Genomic DNA, 19,105 nt, shown 5'->3' on the forward strand with positions numbered 1-19,105 from the left:
GGAAGGTCCAAAATTTCCTGTCAAATTGAGGGGTTTAAATCAATATTTTCTCAAAATAATAATAACTACAAATAATCAACTGAAAATATAACATAGAGAAAATATAACATAGCTTCTTCTCAAGAAGCCAAAAAATATATATAAATATATATACAAATATCCATATAATTACAAAGGCTTTCCCCGCCAAAAAGAAAGAAAAATAACAATACAGAGAATTTAAGTTACCTTGAAATGGTAAGTGATGGCCCCAAGCTTCATATGAATAAATATATACAAGCTCTCCCAAAGCTTCTCCCATTTGGCTTCGCTGAGCTCCTCCACTGGCTATCTTGAAAACAAACGTACACCATCCCGAGTTAGAGAACAGACCATGTCAGGAGCATGACGAATGAGTTCTACCATCTTCTCTTCGGTGTCATGTTACGACATTGATCAATCTGATCAAATTCCGCAATCGAATTTCAGTTGCTTCGTGGGATGGCAACATATATATATGTCAGCACCGAATCCAGCTTGCAACTGATGCTAGTGTGGATATTGAGTCTATTCTAAAATTCCCATGTTTGTGGAGGTAGTTGTTGGTACAAGGTTTTCGTTCACACTCTTGGTTGGTCGCTTTGGTCTCTTTGGTTTCTGAGTTTGAGGTTCAAGATTCTGCCGGGACTCGTCCAAGTCAAAGTCGACCACTGGGCTCATTTCGTTTATCCTTTGTAAACTTCGAGCTTTTGATGAATTTTGTTTTTCAGGACCACCTTTTCTCTGCAAGAAGTCAATTTATACAACACATTTTATAAAATAGGCAAACAAATCAGTTCCCCCCGGCGCAGGCAAAGAATGATGTAGGCATATTTTGATTGGAACAGTCCCGCTTAATTGAATCTATGAATCTACAAACAACAATAATGAACTGTAATAAATGCAACAAAACTTCATGTACTTGTTTCATAGCTCCTTCACTACTTGTTTCATAAACATTGTATCAAGAACTCCATTCCTAAAATAATGATAATGATTAATGATCACTAATCTCTTAGGGGGGCTTCACCTACCCCATACTAATTCAGGAAGACCAAGAATTTGAAACTGTGGAACAATGCTTATGCACAATCTATCAAGATATTATTAGCTGAAGAAACATTATATGATCCACATGTGAAATAAAGCGCTTGAAACTGGTGGATACTGGTCTCACTCCAATCACGATGTACTCAAAAACTCTTGGAGATGTTTTCATCAACCTGAAGTTGGTGGAGTGGACTAATACAGCCCACTCTATGTTGGGCTCCAATTATATAGTTGGTATTTCCTAACTACGATAATCTATACACAATTAACGACAATATTTACTATTTTCTATTCATCTCTTTCCCTCTTCGTAGTGTTTACTATTTCCTACTAGACCAAAATAATCTACCTCCAAAACGCAAACTATGATAACCCATATGTCCCTTAGTGGGTTTCATGTTCATACACTCGAGGATTGGTCAAAAAATGATCATGGATTCCCACTCAGGTTTGGGAAATATAAAAAAGCGGACAGAGATATACAATACTGGAACAATAAAAATAAGACACCTTTGCCCAAAATTCCATAAGCAATATTCCCACTATAATTGAAACTCCCCAAGTTTGGAATATAAATGTCTAATAACAGAACGGAGAAAGCTCAGTACCTTTTTACTGTTAGCTTTAGTCTTTTCTGGATCAGGAGATGGATCATATTCAGTAACCCGGGATTCCGGGTTAGTTAAATCCTCCAATGACGCATCACCCTCAGCATCGACTCTTATACCCTTTGCTTGTTTTTTCTTTTGTCTATCCTTTGCCTGATAACAAAAAGATTTTAGGGAACTGAAGATGCAAAAGTATATAAATGTATATCTTCTTGCAAAATAAAAAAATGAAATAAATAATAAATCAGACCCACCACAATAGGAATTTCTCTTAATTTTTGCTCCAACTGGGCATCATCCAGAAGTAAGGATACAACATCCTCAGGAGCTAAGATGTCTCCTTGAACATGGCCACCGGTCATGACCAGCTGCTGAACAGTGTTTTTCTGACTAGCTCTTTGAAGAATTTTCTCTTCAACGGTCTCTTTGCATATTAGTCTGTACACTGTGACCTACAAAGCAAATTTCAAGTAGAAAAGGTTCAAGGACCAAATATTGAAAGGGAGTGAGGAAGGGGAAAAGGAGAAAAGAGACGGTAAACAGTTAAGAAGCCCATTAAATTTACTCAAAGACTCAAGAAATGACATTTTTAGTATTTGAACTTACTTTATTACAGTCCTAAACTACCATTAAAAAAATGATCACATATCTTCAATTTAAGTCTTGATGATTAGTATCAATCAACATAGTTCTAAAACAATTTATGGTTTCAAAGAAAAATTAATCATTGAAAACTCATTCAAAAGGAAAAATATGCAAATCCAAACTTCTATTCTAGCAGGGTTTTTTTTCCAAAACTTCCAGCAGCTATTCTCCCCTGAAATCTCAAACTCCTTGATGAAAGGAAAACTAACATCTTTTGTCTGTCCCAGCCGATGAGCTCTGTCCATGGCCTGCAGATCCAGTGTCGGATTCCAATCACTTTCATAAAAGATGACTGTATCAGCAGCTGTCAAGTTGATTCCAAGTCCACCAGCTCTTGTGCTCAACAAGAATACGAAAATATCATTCCTACAAATATAACACGATTGCATTATAAAAAAAAGGTGCTACGATCCAGAAAGCAACTGAAAGCAAGCAGCAAATTGACTGAGTAGAAAATGATATAATAAACACTTCATTTTAATGTCACAAGAGTCCATACCGGAGTTGGAAGTCCCTGACCATATCTCGACGATCCATTATAGTGGAGGATCCATCAAGTCTAAGGTATCTATACTTACGATAATTCATGTAGTCCTGCAAGGACATGGAACAATTGTAAAACTTAAAAACGATCAAATCAACTCCACAAACCTGGTTAAACAAAAAGGCCATAGTGCTTAAAAAGGTAGTGTCGTGTTTTAAAATTTTAAGTACCAAGATTTACTGAAAAAGTTGAAGTAGCCAAGATAAGCTTGCAACTCAACACAACAGGAACGGAAAAAGGTTTAAAGTTCAAGGGCCACAATTACACCTTTAAAAAGAAAAACAAGGAATTTGGACTCACTATCATGCAATGCTCAAATATTTAATTCTTTCTTTCTTTCTTTTTTTATCTTTTCCTTGTAAGTGTGAAATAAAGAGGGACCAGCCAATAAAAAGTCAGCCTGAATATCAAATTTAAGTAATTTTGATAATTTACTTTAACCAACAAAGGAAACCATAAAGCCCAGAGCAGCACTGATAAAGAATGAGTACCTCAAGAATATTCAACATTTTTGTCATTTGTGCAAACAGAAGCACACGATGGTTTTCAGCCCGTAAGCGTTTCAGTAAGATATCTAGTGTTTGTAGCTTCCCAGAGTCCTATATAAAACTCATTATAGAACAATATGGAAAAGTATAAATAATTTAATACTTCTTGAAGGATAAAGTAAAGTGAGAAGAGAAAGAAACACCAACTGTGAGCAACTTTGCGGGATCAAAACTTTGCATTGGTGGACAAGATCCAAAAATACTATAAGTCAACTGAAGTGCAGGCTGGAAAACTGGTAGTTCAGAATCAATCTCTTGAATCAAAGGGTGGGGTCCTTTTGGCTTTCTTGGTCCATTAAAGTCAGATGTGCGTGCAAACCCAATAAATAATCTCTTCACCCAAGGGTCATGCAATTGTTCGACCATTTGGTAAGTAAAGTTTCTATCTGAGCAGTGGGTACCTATCTGCAAAATAGATGCTGCGACTAAGCATTTAACAAGTACCTCAAATTCTAAAGACAACTTCTCATTGCACCTCAAATTCTAAAGACGGCGCTTCTTGTTTCTTACAGAAATAAAAATAGCAAACTGAATTTTAGAAAAGAAAAATATACCGGTGGAGCTCTAGTTCTTGGAATAAACGTGTATACTGAATGAAGCAGCCCAACATTCGACTGAAGCCTCTCCTGTTGAGGAATGACTAAAGCCTCAAAAGGAGCATCACCAGGCCCTGTTGCAAGTCTTCTCCTGAGTAAGTCTGTCTGAGATATGGAAGGCATCAACAACATTCTTGTGACAGCACGCACTTTTCCCAGCTCATGAGGACCATTTTCCGGATCATCAATAGATTCCATAATGAAGTCTACAATTCCATCCAGAAATTGGCGGTCCCATCTCATTATGGAAAAAAGTAGCTGTTCTAAACAAGAACCATTGGCCAAAAATGTAACTTCTGCAGGAGATAGATCCATCAAATGGGTGAAACCAAAAGTACCACTCTGACAATAAGAATGACGTAATTTGCCTCCTTGCATGAATATGGATCGAAAAACATTTTCCGAAGAAAATATGTTAAAATGTCTCGAAAGACATCCTCCACCGCCATGCGCAACTGCAAATGATTTTGAACATCGAAGAACCTCTCGGTGGACTAATTTCGGTAACTATAAACCAACCAATCAGATTAAAACAAATATCAGTCACTCCTTCAGAGAAGCAAGGGAGGAGTAAATAAGAAACTTGATTGTAATTTGACTTATTGTGCAGATATAAAAACCCTCACAATGGAAGATATCCAACAGGTGGAAAATACACACAAAAAGGAAGGGAAAAAAAACATATATGCTTCACAGAATTCAGTAGTAGTCATTTGTAGCTTCAAAAATTAAAACCTACAGTTTTTCTTTTTTTTCTTTTAATGAAAATAAGTTTAATTGAAAAAAAAGGTAGGAATACAAGTATACAACGGCTCACCATTTTTCCAGTGTTTGTGCCTCTTTGACCTTGTATTCAAGAATGGTGAGCCCAAAGAGGCACTACTTTGAGGGGACATGTTGAGACCTCAAATTGGAAAAATCAAGCAACCTCACAATATTTATAATATACTAATCCTTGTTATTACCAATTGGTTTTGAGATGGAACCCATGTTGACTAATAATAGTCTATCTACATCTTATATCAATTTGAGAAATTTTTTGTAACTCCTCGGTTTGAACTTTGCCCTTTATTAATTTTCTACATCAATAAACTTGTTTCCAAAATAAATAAATAATGCTTTGTAAGTAACACCCGGCATTAAACTACTTATTAATTTTTTGGGCCCACAAGCAAAATGAAAATACACGACATTCGTAATATCGTAGGAAAGCTGTTAAGGGATGAGGGTTACCCTCAATTGATATAATGGATGTGGACATAACTCTAGTTTCTTCTATTTTCTTCTATAAATGAACGTGCATTATATTAACTAGTAAGTAATAGAGGCAAAACTGGGATTACCTTAAACTCAATGAGATTGTGACCTCCTGAGTAGTGAACGTCCTCAAGTTCCCCAAAGGGTGGGGGCAAAAGAGGATTCGGAACGTCTGCAAAGTACAGGTATGTGCTTCCCTCATTCCTTTCAAACAACTCTGGGTGATTGCACACCTACCCATTTACATAGTTAAAACACTCCTCTAATTGTTAAAAAAAAAGGTACTTCGTGAGTGTGTGTGTCAAGAGATCAAATACCTTTCTTAGCTGAATAACAATGTTCATAAGATTGAGAATCTTTTTCTCATTAAGATGCCTATTGCTGTCAAACAACTCAGCAAGAGATATCTTGTTCTTGATAGCTTGATAAAATGCTTGCTGTCGAGAGCTTAACTTGCAATGCACTGTAATCTCTGTTTTTCTTGTTAGCTCAGAGATTACGTCCTTTTTTACTCTCCGCAGCATAAAAGGCTTTAATATTGAATGCTGTTTAAAAAAAATGAGAAGCCCATAAAAAGTCAACAAAGTGCTTTACAACATACTGAATATTTTATAACTCCCAACACTTGTTTTCTTCCATGATCCCAGTTCCATTTACTAATAAAAAATAGTTTTTAAAAAAATGCTCAAGGTATCAAAACAGGTGTTGACCACTCAATTGTCTAACCACATCTGCTCCAAGAAGCTTTTTTTTTTTCTTTCAAATATTTTTTACCTTTTTTCCTTAGAATTTAAAAATGGTTACAGCCCATTAAGCACACAAGTATTACTACTCTATAAAATATATATATATGAAAGCTTTTGTAATAAACATGAAAATAGAGTATATGATCCAATTCCAAACTAGATAAAGAACAATGATGTCTTGATAAGAAATGTCCTTTGTTTAAAACTTTCAAGAACGAAAAATATATAAGATAGGCCACTTGAAAAGGAAGTTCTAATAGAAAGCAATTCTAAGGCCATTTGTGACTCTCAACAAGTACTTTTTCACCAAGGTGACATGGATAAAGCTTCTTTTTTTTTCTGAAATGAGAACAAGCCTCTTCATTAAATTAATGAAATGAAATAATCTAGCTTTAGTTTTGAAATAGATAAAGCTAGATCTAGCTTTATCGACATCAAAATAAGTTTTAATTTTCTACATAGAAATTTTTGCAAGTCCATGATAAAAAGGGGAGAAACATCTTGTCACATTTTTCTTCAAGTAATTCATAAGGATCAAACATAAGTGCAGTTTCATTTTATATAACAAAAAAACTGAAATAGTTGGTAGATTCCAAAGTTGATGAATAAGTACTCACTAAGCGATTGAGCTGGTGCTCGTTCAAAGTACCTCCATGCTCTGCATGATTTTCAATTCTGCAGCAAAAGACCATGAATCAAATAGCATAGTTTGATTAAATCAATGTAGCTCAACTAATCAATACTGACCCTTTTGAAAACCACTCATTGAACTGTTCGTGGCTATCAAATAAAGTAGGCATGATGAAATGTAGAAGGGCCCACAACTCAGCCATATTATTTTGGACAGGAGTTCCAGTAAGCAGCAAGCGATTCCGACAATTGAAGCTTAGTAGTGTCTTCCACCTTATGCTGTCAATTTAATGAAACCAACATAACATATTACTGTGTAGCCTAAACAACAGCCACCCAAATCATGGTGTTCTTTTAAGTAATATTTTTTATTCTGAATATCAGCCTATACTTCTCTTCGCAGACTACAGGGACTATACATGAGTATAAACCACATCTAGAGTTTCCTCGTAACTCTTATTTTCTTTTTCTTTTTATTAATGAAAATCTGGTCTTCCAATGAGAAAAAAAAATTGAAAGAATAAACAGGCATTAAAAAAGAAAACCCAAAATCTGACGTCCTAAACATCCTTACATAGACTGGAAGACTGCAAAGAGAAGTATGGGCTGATATTCAGGATAGGCTGGAAGATAGATCCATCCATACATAGACTGGAAGACTAAAAAAATAAATGCATCTGTGCACCAAGACCAGCTAAAGCCATTTGCAAAGTAAAAAAGAATAAACCTTGTAGAACTTTTGATTGCTTGTGCCTCATCCAATACCATATATTGCCACTTCACACGTCGAAAATACTTTTCATCAGAAACAAGTAGCTGATAGCTGGTAATGAGGATGTGAAAACCAGCATCTCTAAAAAGAAAACAAAAAAAAACAAGTAACGTGAAAAAATAAGATCATGAAATTCATTCATGGAAGAAAAGATAAAAAAACATAACAGAGATAAATGTAAATAAATAAAAGAAACGAAAAAAAAATTAAATAACATGGTGAAATTAAATAAAATAAAATAAATTGACATAAATAGATAATAATTTATAACTGAAGAAACTATCCAATGGAGCCTAGCAGGGACACATTCCCTCAGGAGGCCTCCCAAGGAGATCCATTGTTCCCTTTCCTCTTCATTACACTAAATAGCCATAAAATTCCTCAGCCACCTCTTATCCATGAAGCCCCACAGGGACAGACTACTGACTTCTCATTAAGTCAGTCCCCTCTTTCCATAAACCATCATCAGTTGCCATGCTCCTCTCCACTTTTGCGATGAACAGCAATGAAAACTTATTTGTTGTCACAGACATCTTCGCTACAACAATTATCCAATACAACATTCTCTTGTACTCCATGGTAAAAAAAAAGTAGAATCGAAGCAATACAATTGGAGAAAGAAACCCTTAGGCTCAAAATTTCTTTTGGAAACTTTGGCCAGAGAGAAACAACTATATCATGACAAGACCACTGACCAAGGAGTTCTCAGAAACATCTCTGAATCTAGTTTGTACTCGAGTCTTGAGATTATATTTGGGTAAAACGTAATTCACTTTTTCCATTATAATGTTAACATTCTTTTGGCCCTTTCCTTAGAACTAAGGACATAGGGTGAACAGTGAACATTGTTTCTTCTCAACCCCCCCACCCACCATAAAAAACAAAGCAGCAAAATGGACTAGACATAAATTCAATTCAACTCAACCAATCATCTGCAAGAAAACAATGACAATCCAAAACAACAAGCATTTTGGTTGGTTTAAGCTTTTATCCTACATCTAACCCTAAACCTAAGTATACGCATATCTTGACTAATCGAATATTCTAATTTGACTAAATAGTGGTCTAATATTACATATTTGCTTGTCTAAGAAACTCATATAATATTAAATCCTAAGTTAGGTGTCAACCATCATTATTTTCTTTTTTCCCCTCTACTTTTTATAACTGTTCTTATTGAACACTAGGCCAACCTATGAGACATTTAGGTTATTATAACTTTTAGCTTAACATGAATCAAAAAAGTCAAGCTAACCCTTTAGTTTCATTCTTTTAAAAACACTTTTGAAAATTTACAACTTCAGATTACCTGCGATATAGATTCTTGGGGTTAATCTTTTTCCTGAGAACTGTACGCTCTGAAAGCCCACCCCAATATGGAAGAGCTTTTAGGTCAGGGCAGAAACGATTGATTTCATCAACCCAATTGTTCAAGACAGATGCAGGTGCTACGACCAGAAAAGGCCCCCATATATTTTTATCCTGATATGAGTAGGGTAAATAGTCAATACAAAGAATTATTAGACAACTGAGCCAAAAAAGAAACTTAGTATGATCATTACCTCAGCCAAATGAGCCAAAAAAGCCATTGCCTGTATGGTCTTTCCAAGCCCCATTTCATCAGCAAGTATGCCATTTAAACCCTGTAAATAACCATGCGACAAAAGCTTAACTTTTTTCCTTCAAAAAATTGAAACCACGATAATCATTTCACACGAACTGCATACAACCTGCTCATAACAATTGACCAGCCATTGGAGACCTTTTAGCTGATATTCTTTAAGGCTACCTTTAAACAGCTCAGGTGTCTGAACTGTTGAAGTTACAGGCATGGTTGAGCTGCCAAATAGCAATATAGTTCCATTAACTTTGACTAAAAAACTGGAACTGCCTCAAACTTCAAAATGGGAAGAAAATTTTATAGAACAAAAAGGAAACTCACGGGTGAAGCAGATCTATGTTATTAGCTCCTGCAACCTCATTTTGATCAGGTTCAGAAGCTTGACGTAGCCTTGAGCACTCATCATCAAATGCACTTGTTAACCTTTTTTGCTTCGAAACTGCATCTTGAGCAACTCTCAGAGCTTCCTTCTTCAGTTCGGCCTCTTCAGGATCTTCTTCCTCAGCAGGAGCACTATCTGAATCCCAAGTCCCTTCTTGGTAATCTGGTTTTTCATCTCCCAAAGGCAGAGCTTCAGAAGAATGCAAATTTGATTTGTTCTGCATAAAATGACTATAAAGCTCTGTTTGTTGTATAAGAAAATTGAGCCTCTGCTGCTGTCTCTTAGCTTCTCGAAGTTCCTGCTCTCGCCTCAAAGCTTCAGCAGCTTCTCTTTCCTCTCTTTTCCGCACTTCAGCCTAAAGGATGAATGGAGAGAACTAAAGGATCAAATAAACATCTTTATACAATGAAAGAGACTAGAGAGGTATTTGTTTTCTTACAAAAAAAAAAAAGAAGGGTTTGCTTAGAGATGACTTTCTGTTTTCAGTTTAACAGTTCATTTTTACATTTTCACATTGCTGTTTGGAGGTTAAAACAAGATGAATAATTTTATTGGATCAGAGCAACGAAACCACTGCCAAAAATTAGTAACAGCCTGTAAAACTCAACCCTCTGATCTTGTGACTGAAACAGATTTGAACCATTCAAAAAATAAATCCTTCCTATATTGAATAAATGCAGCAGGGGAAAACAAGCCAGGGAACGAGATTGTGTTCGGATGATGGTACTGGCATATTGCCAACCTACTAAAATTAAAATTAGAATTTTTCCTTAAATTTTATAACTTAAACCAACCATGCTTTCACAAAGCAAGCTAACACATTGGGCTAAAATGGAATCATAGGTTTAAAGGAGGTGATATAGATAATTTTTTTAATGTAAAATAAATATGCCTACAAGATTGTTATCACTGGCATTATTACGATTATCATTTCTGATGTTAGGAAAAGATTGAGGCCAGGTAGAAAGAATTGAGGCACAAACCGCAAACCCAAAACATGTGCCTTAAGGTGTCACCAGCATACCAACTCACAAAGCATGGGGTAGAAACACGTTTTAAAACCTTACAACCAAAATAAAATAATTAAATCATAAAGTAGAAAAGAAAAATACCATCTCCTTATCAATTCGCTTCCAAAAGAGCAACATGTCTCTAGCTAATTTCCGTGTTCGAATAGCTGCACCTCTCATCATTTTAAGAGATCTGCTGACCTTCATTTTCACCTGTTTAAGATAAAGACACCATGTTCAAGAAGCCACACTACGAACATTCCAAATAAAGAACATAATTAGATGCTAAAGTTTAACCAAGAAATAGATAATACATGCCTCCCTTTGGCAAGTTTCTGAAAACCTCTTGGCATCAATTAGTTGCTTGCGATGAAAGGCTGTGAAGTTACGATGATGTTTTGGCAAGTCTCTCCTAACAATGTTGACCCAGATTTTTCCAATCTTCTCCATCTCCTCTCTCTCTATGACAGAAGGGTCTTTCTTTATTTTTTGTTTCTTGGGCAGGCTTCGTTCAATGATCTGCAGAACTAAAAATATTAAAGGAACATCCAACCCTTCAAAAATATGAAAAACAAATAACCCAAATAAAAACAATGCAAAAGATGAAAACATAGTGTAATAGATTAAAAACCTCATAAGTGTCTCCCTTCTCCAAAACCTTCACATAATATATTTGTAGCACACCACCCTCAGATAAAATAGCTCGCTTTATACTTCCAGCAGCCCCCTCTGGGATGGATGAATTCAGCCCAAGGTCAGATACTTTGAGACTGAATTTCTGTGACGAATTTGAAAATGCCAAGGCATCTAATCTTGCCTGAAGTGATTCATACTGGGGCTGAGGATCCCCCATTCCTGCTTGGCTTCGGAATCTGAACTTTTTGTCCTGAGCAATCATAGATGCTATGGACCCCAAATCCAATGTACCTTCTAAGTAAACTTCCTCAACTTGGATGTCAGAGAAGCTTGGCAAGTTCAGTGAAGCAGCCAGCTTATCGTAAGTTGGGGGAATTTTGAAAGTGATGCCATCCCCAATATCCAAATATGCAGGCTCATATATTACTCTGCAAAGGCAAAAAGATCTTAAAATAATGTCCACAACTAAAATATTTCTCACAACTAACATAATCATTTCAAGAAGAAAACCTGTCAGGGGTGCGCATCAGAGCAAAATCTGCCTCATGATGACTTCCTGGTCTCCGAGTATTATAATCACTAATCCAATCATTTGCAGTTTGCCCTTCAAGGAATCCTGTGTGTTGCTCACTCCCTGACCTCCTAGCTCTTGTACTTGAGTTACCCTTGGGAGCTAAATTCCCCATGTGTGTGGGCATGGGAGATGAGGAATCTTTAGACCTTCGCTTATACTTCTTAATGTGTTCTCCAAGCATTTGTCGATACCGCTCTTCAGTAACGTGTGTCCCGTAGTAATCGTCCACACTGTCGTCCTCCTCCTCACTGTTCAGGGACTGCCTTCTTTTCCTCGCTAAGCTCAACTCTCTCTTAGTCATGGTACCATTACCATGTTTTGCAATTGTTCTACCTGATACACATCCACCATCAGTACAGACTTCCTCAGAATACATATTTACAATCATAATCTTCACAGATGAGATATCACATATTCAATCCGAGGAACATGTACCTGGGCTACCTCTGCTCTCATCCTGACTACTATTCGCATAATAATCAAAATCATCCTCCGGTTGCGGAAGTTGGAAGTTCAGCAACGGCTGCAGTAGAACCCAAAATTCTCAAAAGGAAACTAAAAATTCTAGAATAGCAGTACGTCATTCAACTGAAACCCACATTCAAAACCAAGAAAGAAAAAGAAAGCAACTAAACCAGTAGAACACGAACATCAAACACTACAGTATCAAAAACGAAGAATTAAACAACAAAAGAAAGAAAAGCTCCAGACACTGCAATTCAGAACAAGCGACACACAATACAATGACTACCAGAATAAAAGAAGACAAAAAAAGAGATAGATTGCGAAAAAGAAAAAGAAAGTGAGATCGGAAACCTCGAGGTTGAAGAGGTTGGAGTATAACAAATCCTTGGATTGCCTGTTACGGTCCATGTGAAATGGGGCAACGAGAAGGCAAGTAAGGACCAGAGAAACGGAACGCAGAATCTGCGCAGTGCATCGGGAGAATGAAGGAGATGAGAGAGAAAGAGAAAAACCCTAACCCTAGAAGAGGATTGGGATTTTGGGAATTGGGAGTGGGGACGACGACGGAGTGTTGAGAATGGCGGCGCAGGATAAGGAAGACGGAGAAGAAGAGGCGCTGATTGATGCTAACGTGCGCCTGTTTGTAGTTTTAAAACGTTTGTCACCACCGTGGCCCAGAAAGGCCAAGCCGATATCAATACATACTTTTTTAATATTACTAGAAAGAACACTTGGAGTGGAGTTTTAAAATAGTGTTTAATTAGATGAAAAGTTGTAAAAAAATTAATTTTAATTTTAATTTTTGTTTTTAAGATATTCAAATAGTATAGGTTGTCAAAGTAGATATTTGTAATTATATAATATAAATAATTTATACAAAATAATAGAAATTTTAATTATAAAGCAAAATATCTATTTAAAAATTTTAAATTATATCTAATTTCCAGATAATCTTATAGTCTTCTAACTGTTGCAAGAATTCTCGTGGAGAATCAAAAAATTTGAATATGAGAACTCTCTTATTTATAGAGTTTTTTGGTGGACTTTATGGGTTTGAGCCTAGTTGGTCGATAGAATCAACCACATGGATTTGAGTCCTATTTATTCTTTGGCTTAATTAAACTTATTTTTTCGTAGAATTGAACTTAGCTCAATTGAACGTTTACTGTGAGAATTGACCAATTTACGTTTTCAATTTTAATTTGGAACACATGTCAATTTTTTAAATTGTCCCAAATTCAATCATTTATATTTTCATCGTTAATTTAGTAAATGATGTGGCAGTTTGTGATTGGTATAAAATTTTCATATTCAACAATATTTATATCTTTTTCTATGGAGTTGATGGATTAAAATATCTCCTTATTCTTTTGTTTGGAAAATTTGTGTTATTTTAATTGTAACCATTGCAATTATTGTTTAATAAAATCCTAAGATCAATTTAAAAATATTCTCAAACTCAAATTTTATAAACTATGTCTAAATTGTAGGAACTTGTTATTGAATCAATTCAAAATTAATAAACTTATAATCACACAACTTAAAAACTAATTATAATATATATAAAATCAAAATCTATCAATTGACTAAAGAATATAAAAGATCTACGTAACAACAACATAAGTTTATGGATATCAGCTATACAACCACAAAATTACATATAAAAACAAAGAGAAAATTAGGGAGCAACATAATATAACAAAATATATATTTTTCATTAAAAATAAATTAAAGAAATAAAGAAAAAAAAGAATAAAGAATGAAATGATATAAACAAAATCAAATGATGGATAAAGAAGTCTCTCCAATCCAAAATATAATGATAAAAAACATCCAAAATTTAAATTAATGAAATATAAGATACATAGATGAAATAATGTTGTAGTGGCTGGTAAGTACTATGAGAATATTGCTTATTCGACATATAGTTGATAGTGTCATCGGAGGTCTCCTTGCATCTCTATACATTGAATGAAAAACACAAAAGTAGCTCTTGCTTTACACCAAATTCTCCAATATATGAATTTATTTTATTTCTCACAATTTTATTAGATTTTATCTTACATAAAAATATTTAGTGAGAAAATGGTTGGGAGTACGATCATGTGTTACAAGGAAGATGAGGGAGAATGTATGAGTGATAGAAGGGAAGAAGAGAAATTTATATAGCTTTAAAACCGAGCTAATGAATGGTCATACGTTTTTTCTTAGTTTAATTTTGTGTAAAGAGTGTTTTAAGGCATTAAAAAGAAATTGATGAATTTAGTTAAATGAGAGATAAGGAATGATGTAACTATTAGTTGAGAAATGATAGATGTATTGTATTAGTTGTAAACCCATAATAATTAGAAAAATCAACAAAGTTAAAAATTCAATTACAATAAAACCAACATAATAAATAAAAAATCAAAGTATGAAAAGGGCAAAATGGAAAGAAAAAGTTTCTCCCTGTTGCCATTTTTTTCTTTTTTTTTTTTTGTGTGTTTGGAACGCTAGGTTTGGTCTAGATCGGCACGATTTTAGTCCCCCAAATTAATAGACAAGACTTGCATTCATGACCCAATATAAAATCAAAGCTGAATTTATGATGAGTTTTAAATTTTACATAAGTCGAAAATTAGTAAGTTTAGTCCAATTGAAACTTTTGGATGACCAAAATATCATCATAGTTAAAAATGTTTAACTGCATTTGATTGTCGTCTGATTGTTATATGATTATCATTTTTTACCACTAATTATTAATGATACTGATTGTTGTATTTCTATTTGATGTACATTATTATTTTTAATTGTTAATGATATTGGTTTATTATCTTAGTGTTATTTAATTTAATATGATACCATTTATGTAACACCTCAAAAAATTAGTATAATTTTAGATTTAATTATTTTAAATTTTATTCAATCATTGAATTTATTGAGAGTTAATTTGAATTAATGGAGTGAGAATTAATTAGTTTCGTGGAAATTAAAATTAATTAAATATTTGGATTATAAAATACCTTTTATTATTTCTAGTTGTCATGCCATCAATTCACATAAGTCAGAATGTATCAATTCTAGAGATTCAGTTAGCCGTTAATTTATGTGGAGTATTGGTTATCTTAGTTTGACTACAATGTGCACATTTAATAAATTCATGGAAAGATATTTTAGGAATTATATTTAACCTACTCATGTTGCTCATTATTTTTTTTTATTTACATGACAAAGTCTAGCATACTAAATATTAAAAGAAGACAACACATAACCAGAAGATAATTTCTTATTCATTTTCAAATTCAATTTAAACATGTCATAAGTAACATAACCCTTCAACACAATTTTTTTTTTTTTTTTGTTAAGGTAAAGAGATTTGATCATATGGTTTTAGTAAAATCCGCTTTATTGAGGAGATAGCTCGAGATCAGATTCTTTCAAATTTCAGGAGTGTGCAAGACTTCCTTCAGGATGAGTGTCTTGCCAGAGGTGAATTTCAACTTCACTTCCCACAATGCTAGCTACTTTGGTTGTGTGATGATCCCAAGAAGAACATTTGTATCCTTATTTTCATCATGTTTTCTAAAAAGACTACGACCATGATAGACATGGCATAATCCACCGATGTCTAGCCATCAACCTTTTGACTATCTATGTGATCATAGCTATTAAATCTTCTTCTATCAAGTTCGTCACACATATGGTTGACGATTTAACAACATGGCTAAACATTTTAAAAAATAAATATCGAAGTTGTGATGAAAAAAAGCTTTTGCAACCAAACGAGTCTTGTAATGTTGAATCAACCAATCAACATTTCTCATGATACGAAAGATCCATTTACATTCCACTATGTTGAACAATGGATTTGGCAGAATAAGCATCCACGCTTTGTTGCCAGCAAGAGCTCCAAATTCAACATCCATCACTTGACACTGTTGAAGAATGACAAGAGCATTAGTCACTCGAGAAGGTTCAAACAAGGTCAAGTCCGTTGAGGATGATGCAATACATGCTTTTGGCTTAAAGACCTTGACCTTACAAACGTACTTCTAAGTGTGAAACTGAAACTTGTTCGCCTGGTAGTAGAGATGTCCACAGGCAGGGCGATGCTAGAGATGGCACTCCTCGTCCACATCTTTGTTCCCCATTTCATTTATCATCCTTGTAAATTCTCCACATGATATTCACGGGAATCGAGTTCTTGTAGGAATTTTTTTTCCATTATTTAAAAAAATGAATTAATTTAAATCATAATCTAAGACAATTCTAATTAAACAATTAAATTTATCACTAAATTGTTTACTGTGGTTACTTTTACGTGACAATTTGAATTTAAAGATAAATTAGTAAAAATTTGGCCTAAAAGACCTATCAGCTACCAATATGAGCTAAACTCAACTGACATTTGTATGTTCTTGTGGACAAGAGGTCTTGAGTTCTAATCCTCCCACCCCAATTTGTATTTATTAAGACCTTTTAAAATATATATATATATATATATTAACTTTTTAGTATCAAGAAATAAACATAAATCAAATTATTCACATATATAAGCTAAATTTAAATATTGAATTTGAACATATTCTTTAAAATTACCAAAATACACTTGTTTTTTCAAACATTTGATATTTAGTTTTGTCAAACAAGTTTTTCATTTCGGCTGAGTTTAAACGTTTTGCTTGGAAGATTGACTGATTTTTGCGCGACAAACCTTATGAAGTGTACGTTTATCCCAACTTAAATCTGTAGAGGTAATTAACTTTAAACCATTTGATAATTTAGGGTTTTGTTTTAAGTTTAGGGTTTAAGGTTATTTGTGAAATTTGAGGTGGATGAGTTATTTGTGAAGTCTGAGGTTGTTAAATGAGTTATTTTTGTATCTAGTTTAAGTTAATGTAGGTGGTTTGTTGACAAATTTCAACAATTTCATCAATCTGGGCACGTGTAAATGATGAATCTCGGTTGAGATTGATGAAATTGCACCGAGATTTATTGAATGAGTCCCAAGATTTACTGCCTTTCATTTGCATTCTTTGAGGTTCTTGGTATCAATTTTGACTGAGATACCTCACAAAATGTATGTAAAACCTTAATCTCGTGGCATCCAGGTCGTGCATTGTGGCCCAAGTTTTCCATTGTTATTTTATGTTATTCTCGATTGGGATTGACTCGAGGTTGTCCCGAGTTTTAGGACATATTATTGATTTTAAAATGGTTTTAAGTTGAAATTTCAAAATTTTAAAGCCCTAAAATATCAATAAACACGTTTCAAATTTCCACTCAAACATCAACAAAAGTTTAAAATCATCATGAATTGATCTAAAAAACAAATCGGCTAACATTGTTGTTCATCATCCAATTGTTTGATAAGATGTTTGCTACATTGAATATGATACTTCTTTTAATGACGAGGAGAAGCAACAAGCAAGGCACTAAAGGTTTCGTGCAACCTCAACAATGCTACTTGCAAACTGAAAGTTAAAGACTATAAACAAGCAGATAATTAAGCTTTGTAGAAAGGTTGGGTACCTTATCCTTGTAACACTACTGATATGGCTCACTTTGTATTTGACACAAACGCAATGATCCAACGCGTTCATGTAGTTGACATGTGAGTAAGGGTATCCTATGTAATGAGTTTGCATAAGATCGGACTGCGAAATAGTAACCACTAGATGTAACTCTGTTAACTAGTTAAATTTCTATTTCACTAGAATGACCTAGGAAACTTAGTCTTAATCCTAAATGTGTTATGAACTCCTATTCGCGAGGGATTGTCCTTTGATTTGTACGGATCAGAGTGGCCAAATTGCTGACTCAATAAGCTTATCATTTTGGAGACAAGACCGAGCGGGGAGCTGGAAACATAATTACACAAGATGGAATTCACTCTTTCCTTACTTTAGGGTAAGTAGATGAGTATTCCCTTAAATCATGTCTTCATTGGAGGTTGTTCATTGGAGGAGCACTAGTATTTAAGGATTAGAAGTAACCTAGAGGTAAAATGGTAAATTGACCCAACTGGTGTTACGAACACTCGTGAAAGACTAACTTACTGTTATTGGTTTATATCCATGGACACAGAAATATATCTACAGTGAGAATATGTGGACAACAAAAGAACACCAAATAATTGTTGCAATTTATGTCCTAAACCTCATAGATAGTAAATATAATTCATTAACCGTTATTTATTAATAAAATGTTATCATTATTATTTCGCGTTATTGATTAGCTTTGTCTTAATAACCTGGATCCAAGAAACTAACATCCTAAGATGTTTAATAAGTCTTGAATCGTATGTAAAGACATACAGAGATTAATGTTCGAGATCAGCTTAAAACGTCTATAGTATAGGGATAAGCCACGTACATTATCCTGGTAACATTATGAATATGATTCACTTTGTATTTGATACAAACACAATGATCAAACGTGTTCGTGTAGGAGATATGCGAGTGTAACCACTAGATGTAACTTCGTTAACTAGTTGAGTTTCTATTTCATTAGGATAACTTAGGTAACTTAGTTTTAATCCTGAGTGTATTATGAACTCCTATTCATGAGAGATTGTCCTTTGATTTGTACGGGTGAGAGTGGTCAAATTGTCAATTCAATATGCTTATCATTTTGGGGACAAGGTCGAATGGAGAGTTGAAAACATAATCACACGGGATGGAATCCACTCATTCCCGACTTTAGGAAAAATATATGAGTGTTCCCTTAAATGGTGTTTTCGGGACTTGAACAAATGGTCCTAACTTCTTTATGGCATGAGGGGGGTTTCTATTCATTGGTTGGACCATAAACATGTTGTTCATTAGATGAACACTTTTATTTAAGGACTAGAAGTAACCAAGGGCTAAAATTCTAATTTGACCAAGATGGTGTTACAAACACTTCCGAAGGACTAACTTACTGTTATTGGTATATACTCCTGGACATTGAAATATATCTACATTGAGAAGTGTTCAACTGTGAGTCTTTAGTAGAGTGTACACAGTTAACAAATATTAATTAA

General features: G+C 34.3%; 1 protein-coding gene across 2 annotated transcripts; it reads right to left on the reverse strand.

Moving 5' to 3' along the window:
• Nucleotides 1-59: 59 nt before the first annotated feature.
• LOC101207499 (chromatin-remodeling ATPase INO80) lies at nt 60-12,747 on the reverse strand. 2 transcript variants are annotated; one of them, XM_011655438.2, is made up of 23 exons: nt 12,454-12,733; nt 12,073-12,160; nt 11,574-11,970; nt 11,059-11,491; nt 10,746-10,946; nt 10,530-10,640; nt 9,357-9,772; nt 9,145-9,253; nt 8,977-9,057; nt 8,724-8,896; nt 7,370-7,495; nt 6,760-6,921; nt 6,630-6,687; nt 5,584-5,811; nt 5,353-5,499; nt 3,968-4,516; nt 3,561-3,818; nt 3,357-3,464; nt 2,821-2,915; nt 2,531-2,687; nt 1,931-2,128; nt 1,677-1,829; nt 60-762 (listed from the first exon to the last, which is right to left on the reverse strand). In XM_011655438.2, the coding sequence occupies exons 1-23, from the start codon at nt 12,508-12,510 to the stop codon at nt 547-549; spliced, it is 4,521 nt and encodes a 1,506-aa protein (XP_011653740.1). In that variant the 5' UTR covers nt 12,511-12,733; the 3' UTR covers nt 60-546. The 2 variants fall into 2 exon arrangements, 1 of the variants encoding a protein (XP_011653740.1); XR_004216202.1 differs by lacking the exons at nt 60-762; nt 1,677-1,829; nt 1,931-2,128 and having other exon boundaries at nt 3,357-3,474; nt 12,454-12,747.
• Between the last annotated feature and the right edge of the window lie 6,358 nt (nt 12,748-19,105).

Source organism: Cucumis sativus, chromosome 4 (assembly GCF_000004075.3).
Source record: "Cucumis sativus cultivar 9930 chromosome 4, Cucumber_9930_V3, whole genome shotgun sequence".
Lineage (NCBI taxonomy): Eukaryota > Viridiplantae > Streptophyta > Magnoliopsida > Cucurbitales > Cucurbitaceae > Cucumis > Cucumis sativus.